The 13,931-nt window shown below is 36.1% G+C and overlaps 1 protein-coding gene across 1 annotated transcript; it reads right to left on the bottom strand.

Annotated features, from left to right (window-relative positions):
- Window positions 1-990: 990 nt before the first annotated feature.
- On the bottom strand, window positions 991-2,372 carry LOC6649264 (sentrin-specific protease 8). Its single transcript, XM_023179405.2, has one exon. It carries the CDS (start codon window positions 2,251-2,253, stop codon window positions 1,327-1,329), a length of 927 nt encoding a protein of 308 aa, XP_023035173.1. The 5' UTR covers window positions 2,254-2,372; the 3' UTR covers window positions 991-1,326.
- Window positions 2,373-13,931: the final 11,559 nt, after the last annotated feature.

Genomic DNA, 13,931 nt, shown 5'->3' with positions numbered 1-13,931 from the left:
AGTTGAGCTTAACTTGTGTCGTTCAATCGACTTGTTGAATACACTTTATTTATTTGCCCATCATCATGTGGAATACGATTTTTGATTTTGTTGAAAAATTAGTTGGAAATTCCCCAAACCATTTGCTTATCTCTCCTGATGTCTGATCTTCAACGGTGTCTCATTTTCCAGCTCATCCTCATCATATTTGATTTGGATGTGGCTTGTTCAAGTCCAGGTTACCAGCTTGTTTGGACTCCACTTGTCACTTGTCACTATAGGCGTCAGAGGAAGGGGTCAGGGAGGGTGACGGACGGGACGGGTGCTCCCAAAATCAAATAAAAACACGCTGTGAATCTGATTACACGTAAAGTGCCATGAAAAAATTCGATCACGTAAATTGAGTTTACACTTTGGTTGCCTTATGTGTGTGTGTGTGTGTGTGTGTGTATACACTAGTGCTTAGTCAAAAAGGTTAAGAAAACACATTTTGCGGCGGCGGCACGTTGGCCAAATCGAACAACGTAGAAATACATACATACATACTTGGCTAAGATGTTGGTAATTCAAGGGGGTTGGGGGCACGGACTTGTATTTGCTTTTGACTAAAGTCACGGCAAACGATGTTAACATTGGCAATGGAAAAGTCGTTTAAAGACGCACTCATGATTCCAAAAGGTTCAAGAAATGTTGATCCTAGAATTGAAAGGTTCTGCACATGAAGAGCACAGAGCACTTGTTTAACTAGCAATAAGATAAGTTCAAGATTCCAAAGCATCTATAGACAAAAATTCCTTCCTGGATGTTTTTAGGTCTACGATTTTAAGGATTTGCCGCTTGCTGTCTTCTCTGGCTGAATTAGAACTCGGATCACATTTAGGTTCTCTTTAGCTCTTGGCCTGCAAGTGCAAGGACGTGTATTTAGTTCGGAAAGTCTTGATCCCGCTCCTGTTTTGCCACCTATATGGAGTATACATTAAGTCAATGAATTCACGTACATTTTAAGGAGAAATGAAATTTAATTGCTTGCAATTTTTTAAAATCTTTCTCAAACATCATAGCCCATTATGTGGGTTCAGCACGAAAATAAACGCATTTTCCAAAATATAAATAAGTATGACAGAAAAAAAGTGGTGTGATCCATTTTTTCTTGGGTAATGTGGGATTTACAGGAAATTGTGAAGGCGGAAAATGCGTTTTTTTCTTTTTTGTTTGCCTTACTTTCAAATGTTACATTTATTGGTTTGTTTGCATGTGTGTTTAAGGTGTGTGTGTGTGTGTGTGTGTGTGTATAGCTGTGTGCGTGTGTATATAAAGTGTATATAAAGAGGTTCATGAGGCTTCCATTTAGACATGTCCACTCAGCGAAGCGACCAATTTAATTAGCTCCGAACGTTTAGCCTTGACCACATCCAATTGCAGCGGCGGCACACCATCTACACTCTCATAGCGATTGACATAGTCGGCAATTTGATCGGCCATGCAAATGACATGGATGCCGCAATCGTAGCCATTGCTCTGCTGTAGACAGCGTACATTACGGAAACGCGCCTGCCGCATTTTTAGCACATCCTTGATATTGGTCACCAGTTCCAGGGAGCTTACGGTATTGCTGCCACCATACGAATCCAAATGAAAGAAGGCATTATCTGGCCTTGAGGCGACCAACAATGCCCAATGGCAGCCGCCCAGCTCGGTGGAACGACTATCGGATAGGACAAAGAATATGAATGGTTTACGTCCTGCATTATACTGGCCAATCAATATCGATTGCAATTCCTTGTCATCCATATAGAGCATGCATTGCGTCATTTCCGGTGTGATGAACAGGAAATCGTCATTGGCCTTGTACTTGACCTCTTCCAGATAGGTGAAATAGAAATTAATCACCGCCTCGTTCAGCCAGTGCGGACCGTGCAGCAATTGGACGTCACTCATGCGCAAAGCGTTGCCAGTGAGTGCCAGCATAATGGGATCGGCCCGTGAGGGGGCATTCACCTTGCGGGACGATGTGCTCAGGCCATTGCCACCGTTGTGATTACGTCCATTCGATGATTTCGTATTGTTTCGCGGATGGTCACCGCCACCGCCGCCGCTGCCGCTTTCAATCTCCTCGTCTAGATCCTCCTGGGATTTGACATTGGCCAAGCTGCTGCTGCTGCTGTTGTTGTTGTTGCCATCAGCTCCAGCTCCAGCTCCTTTGGTCGGTTCTGCTGCATCGCCTGAAGCATTATTACGTTTCTCTACCCTCTTGCGACGTGCGTTGCGTGGCATTTTTCTGGTCGTTTTTCTTAGGATTCGATTGGAATTCAGTTGAGCAAGTTTCCAATGGCAGTGTGTGATGGTTTTTATTCAATATTTTTATATATGTTTTTATATGCACATATATATTTGTTGTGATATATATGAACATATATCAATATATAAATGATAGAATAACGTAAAGTTCCGTAAAAGCCACACACGACAGTGAAAGAAAAGGAATCAAAAGGGGGAAATAGAAAAAACGTGCATCCAGTGCTGCTTAGCGTCTAAATATATTACGAAAAGCACGTGATCAGTGTTGGTCAATGCGTTATATAGCACAAATATTAGTACAAAGAGGGGAAAAGCCGTTAAAGCATTTTAACTTCTTTTGAATAATTAATCTGACGATAACAAATAAATTCGATTTAATATATATAGTGAATAATAGTATTTGGAGAATATCCTTTAATTTAGTGTAATAATCTGCGCCTCGTATTTAAAATAATGGGTTTAGAGGTTTTTTATGAATATTTTTTTTAGCTACCGTTTAGCACATTAATTTTTATTCATATTTTTCAGCTAAAAACGTGTTTGCCCTTTTGCAAGTACGTAAATCATGGTAATTAATTTAAATTTAATTTCAATTTTTTATATCTTTGTGTGTTTACTTACTCTTCTGCCCTCTTCTCTTGTTTCTCTCTTCATCTTGTTGGCCTTTTTTTTCTTTCCTTTTTTTGAACCCATTTCAATTTCTTGTTACCCTTTTTGCTTTGCTTTTCCTTTCTTGAGCTCTGACCAGGATTTATTTAAAGAGATTTGTTGTTGCCATTGCTGCGTTGCCTTAATTTCATTTACTCAGGCGACGTGCCATATGCCGCACCCATCACTCTGTTACCCCCCCCCCCATCACCATCCCCTTCCCCCATGGCACTCTATCAGGCATTTTGCTCATTATTCAGGCTGGCGCGAAATGCTGTGAAAAATAACATTAACGCTGGCCAGGATTCCTCAAGAGCATACATCAAAATATGGCTGGCCACCATGCTGTAAGCTCTTTCTCCCTTTCCCTCTCCCTCTCCCTCTCCCACTGTCTGTGTGTGTGCGCGCGTGACTTATTTGCATATACATATATGTATATGTATGTATGCATGGTCACCCACAGTGGGGGCTCCTGCAGAGCAAAGGAGACCGACGCATAGCGTCATGGAGCAGAGACGAAGAGTATAAATTTTCATTTCAGATTTTTGTCAGCGCGTTTAAAACCGCTAAAAAAAAGCGCTAACAAAACGCTAGCTAGTTATTTTATGTACAGCTGTGTTCATATGAATAGGAGCTCTAAAACTACAAGCGCTCAATACAAGAGATCACACTAAAATAGAGATGTTTTTTAAGTCAAAAAGAAAGTTATTTGAAGAATACTATTTAATTTTTTTCAGATTTTAATCAAAAAGATCTCTTTTGACTATAAATATAACTTACCATATTTAGTAGTTTAAGAAAAAAAACCTTAAAATACTTGGAAATACTAAAAAATAAAGGGCAAAGTCAGGTAGTACCGTTTGGATATTTATAGTTGAGATAGAAAAAAGTCTAGTACTAAGTTAACGAAATCATTTCAACTAAAAATATTTTTGTTGTCACAAATGTATATGGGGGAAGCGCCTTTTCCCAGGCCCCCTAAAGTAACCCAAAAAGCAAAAACCACTTAAAATGCAATTATAATGTTTTGGTAAGAGGGAACTGAAGGTGAACGGTGAGGGCCGAATGGAGGGGTCGGTGAGAGTGTGTCAAAGGGCATTCGCGGTTGTTTGGTTAGCTTAGATGGCTAGCGTTAGAATAAACTATGAGATAAAATAAAGAGAGAAAGTGTGTCAGCGAAAGGGGGAAGAGGGTGAAGAGCGGCAGCTGTGTGTGCATTTAAATGCCACATAAAGATGACAAAACCTCAAATGCCATAAAAGTCAATTAAGTGTAGAGGGAAATTTCTTAATTCAAGTAGACAAAGCAATTTAAACTTTACAAACTTTTCAAACAAAGTCATGGAGAGAAAGAATGAGAAAAAAAAGGCTTTCACAAGTTTATTTCGTTCAGAATAAAATCTCATAGTAACGAATTTTTTTCGGAAATGAAATTGAACATTTTGGCCTGCCTGGCCATCAATTTAATGGCAAATTCATAATCCAAAATGATTGAAATCCACCTGGACCTTTACCTTACATAGATTTGGTTATTGGGTAACTGAAATCTAAAATACTTATATTGAGCACTTTAAGCCAGGAGAAATGGAAATTTGCTTAAAACAAGATAAAAACCCAAAGACATAAAGCTCGTAAAAACAATATTAAAAGGGCAAGGAAGAGGGAGTGCCCTCCCTCCCGGCAAAGGAGGAGTATATGGGTTTTGGCAAGGGATGTGAGGAAGGCTTCCCCTTCTGTTGCTGCTGTTCTTCCTGCTCATGGTTTCAGGCATTAAAACATGTATGCCAAAATAAACTGCCAGCAAAATGAACCCCAAAAAATATAAATGAAAACGACAACAGAAGACAAAAACAACAAAGAATATAACGAATGAATATGAAATGCATAAAACAGAAAATAAAAAAAAAACAGAGAATATTCCATGTCAAAATATGGAGGAGAAGGCAAAAAGTGGGACGAATTGTAAAAAATGCAAATTAAAATGCGCCCAAAAGCTAAAAAGAAAAAACAAAACAAAAAAAAAACAAAATAATGGTTGTTTTTTTTTTTCTTTATTTGCTGGTACGATATTTGCCATGCAGTAAATCAAAAGAAATAAAAGTATAAAAATGCACAAAAAAAAAATAAATAAAATTGGGTGGCAATAAAATGCAAAACAAAAAAGCGGCAAGAGGACATCGAAATTGTGCGATTCAAATTAGCATAGATCAAGATACAAGATACAACTTAAACACGAAGAAGAAAATTAAAGAACAACAGAAGTGACTGAAAAAGACCACAAAGGTTGCAATGAATAGTACTTGACCACCCCTCTACTCCCCCCCCCCCCCATAGACGAGGGCTCCGAATTCCAAACTCCACAAGATCCACTTCATTGTGGCCTCCTTTGGCACTTTTCTCTGGAACTGAGAGGACGAGAAATGTCGCCAATGCGGTATACCATTGCTGTTGTGCACACCATGTGGCTATGACGTCCAAACTCCATTCTGGTTTCACTCCATTTCCGTTATTTGCCATTATGTTGTCATGGATGCGATTTCAATGGATATATGCCATGCCTTGGCCTGGCTGTGTCAGTTCCATGAATTCGGGGGGGGAAAAACAAACTGAAATACCCGCATCGCTTTAATGGACATATTTAGAGATCTGAAAATGTTTCTGCACTGAAACCCGTGTGATAAATACCCTTGATATATGCACAAAGATATATGCATACATACACTAGAGGCCAGAAAAATCTACGGCCACAAATTTTATCCGAACAAAAATGTCATACTAAAGAGATTTTGAAATATATTCTTTATGATGTAAAACTTCTTTTTTGAAAGTTTTACTTAGCCATATCTTGAAAATTCTACAACCTAGATCAAGAGAAGGAGTGGAGGACTTAAAGTCAATCTTAACATGAAGAGTATAACAAAAAGTGGAAAAGCAAATTACTATTCCTTAAAGAAGAAGGAATAAGCCTATAGTAAGAATTTTAGGGAAATGAAAAGGTATATACTCTTATATTTGAAGAGTTTTAAGCTTTTAAAAAGAGAGAGATATACATATACTATGAAATGTGAAAACCCTTGACAATTGTTGACAATCACAAAAAACCCAATTCCTATTCCAATTAAATTCATCTAGTCTAAATATTTATGTTAACTAGTGTATAATATTTCCTGAACAAAAAAGGCTTTCTGCAATATTTCAATTCAAATTTCTTTGTGTTGTTTCAACCATCAATATATATGTATATATTTTTTTGTTTTGCTTTGTTTTGTTTTTTTTTTTTTGCTTTTCAATTTTCCTGTTGTTAACTTCTTGTTATGATTTTGTCAGAAAAGTTTTGCGGCACAAAAACCGTTGCATACTTTGCAGAGCTGCCAAAAGTTACGCGTCGCTCGTTCTCTTGTTCGCCTATGACCCCTTCCCCTTCGCCCCTCACCATTCGCTGTTTCTTCATGTTCTGTTGCATAACTAATTAAATGCGCAAACGACACCCTGCTAACGAGAGTACCCCATATGTATGTACTTGTATTTATATATGTATATATGTGTATACATTAGGGTTGGTCAGCAGAAGCTTTTAATGCAATGCAACTGAAATTTGTACCATTTTTATTTTTATAGTTATCCTAATGTGTAATAATTGTTTTTGTTTTCTAATTTGACATTTTTTTTTTCTCAAGAGAGAGAGAGAAACTGAATTGATCTTGTTTGGGCCACCCTAATTTACGCGTGTGTATGTGTGTGAACTTATATGGCTGTTTGCATGCCCGAAAGCAACAGCAGCCAACACGTAATTGAAATAAAGGAGCTGTCACCTCGTCTGACGCCAAAGGCCTTTTGTACGCACACACACACACACACAAACACACTCAGACTCACACTCTCTCATCCATATACTCACATCTATATGTGAACACTCCCTCCCTGGCTTCTTATTTCTTATTTTTCCTTCTGAGAGATAAGACAAGAGATAAGGCATATCAGACTGTATTAAATATATTTCTGCATTGTTTCTGATTCAATTATCAAATTGTCGAAACAAATTTTATATGAACGTAATGCAATTAGTTTATATAAACAAAATGATTGCGTACTGTAAATGGAAATATTCAATATTTCAAGAGCAAATCGTTTTTCTTTATTGTTTTCAGACTTAAAAAGTGATATCTTCCTAAAATGCTTAATTATTAATAGTGAATCAATTGACATATTCATGCCGAATCAATTTGATTGAATAGAAATCAAAATACTCAAAGTATTCGAATCAATATTACAACATTAGCACCAAGATTGGGCGATTACGTATGTATAAGAATTAATAAGTTTTTTTTTTTGTTAATTTCCCTCTTAAAGTATAAAAGACAATTAAATCTTAAGTTTCTTACAATATATGTAAAACTTTTGGGATGCCCTGGACAATTTCTCAGCCAATGGCATACTTTAAGCGGCAAATTTCAATCTATTTCCTAATCCATTGAATTTGCACAAAATAAATTAAATCATTCTGCATTAGGGCCAAAAACATTGGAATACATTAGATTCCATTCAAAATAGCAATTGTTTGCTATTTGAAATACATACATCCATAAAGGACTCTAATAGAGATCTTTGATAAAAGGTATTCAATTACATTTGATTCAAGTATTTGAATAGTCGAGCAATTCTTTTGAGTACCATTTTTTTTTTTTCTACAAGCTTCTGATAAATGTTGCCACCCCTAAACAAAGCAAAAAAAAAAAAAGAAGCGGTAATTACATAAGTGTCGTTGCCTCAGTTTCACTTACAGTTTGCCATTGGCATTGCTACACACACACACACACACACACACTCACTCACACACACACACACACACTCTTGTCGTTATATGTCTCAGTGTTCTTCATCGTGTTCTCGTAAATGTCATCATTTAGAATGGAGTGAATGGACATCATTTCTTGCTTTTTTTTCCGGGGTTTGAGACCTTGAGATTTAATTTGCAATTTTAAACATTTTTTGTTTTCGTTTTTCTGTTAATTTCAAAGTTTTTAAAGGAAATGTTAAATTTCCATTTGATTGCAATTTCTATTTATTTTCACTTCCTTTTTGGATGCTAAACCAATTCCGGAAATGTGTGGCTCTCGTTCCCTCGTAGTCTGACTCAGCTTATAAACATCTGTCGTTTGGGAAAAAAAAAATAAAAAATTTAAAAACAATTTTTTGCAGTTTTTCTTGAGTTTGTGTTTTTTTTTTTTGTTTTTTTTTTGGTTTTTGTATTTTTTGTATGCTTTTTGTGCTGGTTCCCTCATCTGTGTGGCAGCTTTTGTGCTCATTTGGCAAACGACAATAGCAGCAAAATACCATGCCCACCGCCCACACCACTCCAGGATTTCCCCGATCCATCCGTGTGTGTGTCTCTCTCTCTGCCTCTCCCTCTCTCTTACATATTCATTGTAGCCCTGCGTTGTCTACCTGTGTTTTGCCAATCGATAAGAGGAGAGCAAATTAAAATTGTTTTATGACGGCTGCTGGTTGGCTCATTTTGCCATATGTACGTAGATATGTTCAAGTTCCTTTTAAGTAGTCGTTAGAGAGAAAGAGACAAAGAGAGAGAGAGAGAGACAGATAAGGACTCTATCTATTCGAGAGTAAGTAGTTAACTTTATTTTCTACTCGATCAACTGTTAAATTCTCAAATCGAAAACATTATAAGCAGACCATGTGGAAAGAATTTTTATGATATGACATTTTTTTTTGTTACATTTTAAACTGATAAGAAATTGCTACACGCCAACACACACACACAGACATTAACATAGCAAACTTTTACAAGCATTTTAAGATCTAAATATAAAACTTATTTAAATACTTAAAGTGTCAACGAATAGAAATTATATAGCAGTTTAACGTTTTCCATTCCAATCCAATTATTGAATAATTCAGTTTCGCATTTAGAAAATTGAGAGTTTGGAACTAAAATACTAAAATGAGGCGAATAATGAAATATCAGACTATCCACTTGAATGTTCCCAAATATACTTCTGATGGGTTTTAAATAAAAACCTTATATAAATCAAAATTTCTGATCCCATTTTATCATATTATTTTAGTTGGATAGATCAAAAGTTGTCGAATCCAATGAACCAACAGAAGCTAAAAAAAATTAATTGCCAGAAAAAGTGTAGAATGGGCTAAACAATTAATCACAAATTAGTAATTTATATAGCAGTTCTAAGTAAAATAAAAAAAAAACCTAAAATTCTCCGGAAATCATTTAACTCAAATAAATCCAGCTAAACGACCTTTGACCTTTGGCAAGGGACACTCAATTTGCGTTCGTGTGTGTATGAGTATGTGTGCGTGTGTGTGTGCTTTGAATGACAAACGACCCACAAAACCAAAAGAGAGATACGAATATTAGAGACAAAAGACTTTGTTCAGAAGAAAGGTAAAAGTAGAGGAGAAGAAAATGTATGTGGCGAAAAATGATGATGAATGATGGGGATGGGGATGGGTAAGGGTAGGGGGAACCGCCATTTGCCTGACAGAACACAAACAAAACGCAACTTATGCATATATATGTATGTATGTATCTATATGTATCTTTGGGGTAACCATATATCGCCATATATCATCATTATCATCATCACAATCACCATCGCCATCAACAGCGTCAGGTTCTGCTGATGCAGAACAGACCCAAGGACGATATAGGTAAAACTTGCCTCTGGCGCCAAAAAATAATTAACAAACTTTAAACAACAACCAAAAAAAAAAAACAGAATAAATAAATAACGACAACAGCGACGCAAAAAAAAAAAAGTTGACCGTCCATTACTCAATTTCCTTTTGGCAAGTTCTACTTTTTCGGTTTCGGTTAGTTTTTTTTCCACTTCTTACTTTTTATACCCTTGCACAAAAACAAAAGACCATATATATTTAATTTGCGAAACATTCTGTTCAGACTTTTTGAAACCTTCATCCAGAAAACAAAGGAAAATACCAAAAAAAAAAAAAAAAAACATAAAAGATTTTATTAAAGCCCAACCAGTTGGTTTTGTTTTTTAATTTTTGAAAAGCCATGATAAATATGGTTAACTTATGTAGGTTTTAAATATATACATATATCTATCTTCAGTATGAGATCAAAACATTTTACATTAGACGGCAAATTTTTCAGCATGAGTTTTTTAAGGCCATAATACAAATATTTAAAAGACACATTCTGTTGTCTTTAAAAAAGTTTCATCATACTTACAAATTAGTAAGAATTTAGGAATTCAAATAATAAATTTAGAATTATAATAAACATTACAATCAACTAGTAATTTTGTATGTATGTAAATACTTTGATAGTGTCACGTGTTTGTTAGTTGCTTTATCAAAATATCATTCTTCTCAATTGTTTATTCATTAGAAGGAAAAAAGTTGTCGAAATTTTCAACGAATCAAAACAAAAGTATGAAAATTAACTTAATAGATAAACAAGCAAACAAATTGATAATAAACTAATCATTTAATAATGATCATAAACTATTTGCCTTAAAAAATAGTACAATTTGTAAAGAGTATTTAAATTTTGGCACTGAACAATTTAGTTTGGTTTCCCAGGCTCTTTTTCTTTTCTCTTTGGTTTATTTTTTTTTTTACTGTTGGTTGCTTTCAGCTTAATGAAAATATGATAATGTCAAGGGCAACAAGGAACAGGGGGGAGGGCGGGGAGGTGCCGTGTGTGTGGGCCAGAAAAAGAGTTATTTGTATAAATTCCTCAAGTGTGGACGCTTGACAAGTCGCCAACCAATGACCAACGCCAAGCTAGAGCCAACATGGCGTATGAGCAACCACAGCAGCATCCATGATTTTGCCAACATTCCTTTAAACTATTTGGGTATTATGCTCCCAATTATGCCCTTTCTGAGAGAGCGAGAAGGAGCAAGAGAGAGAGAGAGACCATACACTTTCTAACGAATATCACTCATACGACTTGATGTCCAACTGGGCTTAAAAAGAATTTAATGGCAATTGAGTAAAATTTAAATACCTCAAATTAATGTCTTTATTTCTAACAAAACTATAAACTATAATAGACAAAATATAAATATATATGTACATATGTATTCATTTATTTTTCATTTATTTACATTGATTACTTAGTTTTTCTTTAATTGAGAGAAATCATTTAATCGGTTTAGTTGGTTCTTTGTGCATTTTTCTGTTAACAATTTCATATAAAATTGATGCCCACTAATGAGATATATTCGGATAAACATTAATATGTCTACACACTCGTATATATGTATGTATGTGCCACCTTGACCGACCCCACCATCCTTCCGTTCGGTCATCATCCCTCAGCTTGGAGCATAAATCAAATGTGTATGTCAAAATATGGCAAATTAGACTAATTAATTATCCATATTGCTAATTAAACGCCATTCAAGAGGGAAAACCCCAAAAAGCTTTTATTTATTTTCCATATACAGCAAATACATACATACATACATATGTTTGTATGTCTATATGTATGTACATACATATATTTGACCGATGTTGACTGCTTAATTGTTAGAGAAGAAATTTTAATGGCTTTCAGCTTGAAGATTGGAATTTTTTTGTCGTCCTTTTTAATGGCCTTGCCAAGAATTTTGGAATTGCGGTTCTACTTCCACTGACGGATTCAACTGCCAAAGCGAAGGACATTCACACCCAAACACACACAAGGCGACTGAATGGGCGGTGGATGGAGGATTGATGTGGTGGGATGGCGGTTTTGGGTGCATGTGAGAGGTTGGTCAACTGATTTGTGGTCCTTAGGCAAAAATTCAATTTCCAAATGATTTGCAATGCTCTAAAGCTGAATTTTAGTTAGTCTATTGAACAATTTTTCATCGATTTGGAATGTTTGGAAAAAAAAAATCGGGTTGTTAAGGCGAATGATGGGTGGTTGGGTGGTGGTTGGGGTGGTGTGGGGTGGTGCGATGGCAGTAGAATTTTGCGATTGGTGCGGGCCAAGCACCAGCAACGCAGTTCAAAGACACTCGAAAGTCATGCAAAGTCAAATAAAATTTAGCACGCAAGTAAACACACATCAAACCAAGAAAAAAAAAAAAAACAAAAAATGCGAAACGAAAGAAACTCCGAAGGAAAGAAGCTAAAAGAACGGAAGCCCCAAACGACACCATTGCCGCCTCCGCTTCCTCTCTCTCTCTCTCTCTGTCTCTGTGATTCCAACAAACCAAGAAACATTTATATAAATTTATATTTAAAACGTGCTGGGTGGAAATGTGTGGTATAGCAGTGGATCACTGGTAGGGAGGCCAAATAGGAACCCTCAATGATGTGTGGTGATGATGGTGAAGGGGAATAAGTCCTTGACTTTGCCGACTTGGTCCTCTATATATGTATGTATGGTTTGTCGACGCCTTTGTCGCTTCCTTTTGGTGGTTTACATGTATAGGTATGTGCATACATATGTTTGTGTCTGTGTCTGTGTGTGTGTGTGTAAGTACTTTGTATTTGAGTTTTTACTTTTGGCCCCAAAATGTCATCATTTTCTCCATCTCCATATCGCATATTAAGGTGGCAGTCTCAGTTGTGTCTGAGATCTGCATTAAGATTTCATTTCATGCTGGCAAACAGGAGAGAAAACCAAGAATTTGACGGAGTAACAGCTGTTTCAACTGACACTTGCCAATATGATTTATGATGGCCAACCATATGCTTTGCAAGGTTCATGGACTTGGAGCATAATCAAAAGTGCCTAATCTTCGTTAGTACAAGGCAAGTAGTTATTGTCGGAATCTACATATATATGTACCTACATAGGAGTATATGAATGTACATAACATAAGCTTATTAGTTTGGATTCCCAATGATAATAGTAACAGATTCAGGACAGAGGCAAACTTCATGTTCATAGAAGACTTTTTATTTGACCATGAATCAATAGAGTCTCACAATCTTATGGACAATGTTTGGGCTTTTGATATTAAAATTTACAAGTAAAGCAATCAAAAAATAGCTAACCTAAATGACCTCGAGGCTGTAAATTTTCTTAGAATATAACAAAAACAACAATAAATAGTTGAAAGGAAAATTTAAATAGTGTGTAAAACTTGAAAAGTAGACTACAGAATGCCTGAGGAAGTTCCCCACTTACACACCTTTCCTCCCATGGGCATTCGCCATTTAATTATGTAGGTAGCAACAATTTTGTTGTGTGTGTGTGTGTGTGTGTGTGTATGTGTACCTTCAACAGAAAGCCATTTGCACGCAATGGCCACAAAGAGGCAAGAGGCATGCATAGAGGAAGGCAAGAAAGTTGCCACCAGATACCCATCACCAAATTGGTCATTGTCTGCTCTGTTTCTCTTAGTCTTCTGTTCTGTTGACTGCCTTGTTGTTGTTATGTTTGTTTCTTTTTTTTTTGTTTCTTGTCTTTTTGTTCCCCTCTTCATTTTCAAGCAATTTGCCTGCAATTTGTGTCTTTTCCGCCTACTTGCAAATTATCTGCAATTTCATTTCGCGCGCGCAAAGCAACAAAATGAACGAAAATGAAAGTGAACAAAGGCAAAGAAGAGCCCGAGGATGGTAAAGTAAAAATGAGGACATGAGCGACATATAAATTAAATAAGAAATTGTTTTGCTTTTGCCAGCCAAAAGCGGAAATGAATGATTTATGGCAGGACAACGAGTATTAACGGTCCTACAACTGTCCCTATAACTCCAACTTCTCCCTCTGTCTCGCTCTCTCCTTCTCTCTTTCTCTGGTATCTGCTTTTACAGTCTTTGCTTCTGTGTAGGCGTGTCTAATCCTTTTTACGCTAATTTATTTACTTTTGCTCTGTGTCCTTGCGCCCAAGTCAAATAAAAATCAATTTCAATTTGTTGCTTCGTTTTTCCTTTTCCTTATTTTTTTTTTTTTTTTGAACCCCCATTTCCTTATGTTTTTCTCTTTTCAAATTAATTAAACTACAAAACAACCAAAACAAAACAAAAACAAAAAAAAATGGTTTATTTTTAACAAATTTAACG

Source organism: Drosophila willistoni (genome assembly GCF_018902025.1).
Source record: "Drosophila willistoni isolate 14030-0811.24 chromosome XL unlocalized genomic scaffold, UCI_dwil_1.1 Seg141, whole genome shotgun sequence".
NCBI lineage: Eukaryota > Metazoa > Arthropoda > Insecta > Diptera > Drosophilidae > Drosophila > Drosophila willistoni.
Note: the sequence above shows the minus strand (reverse complement) of the source record. Positions and strands in the feature narration are given on the sequence as shown.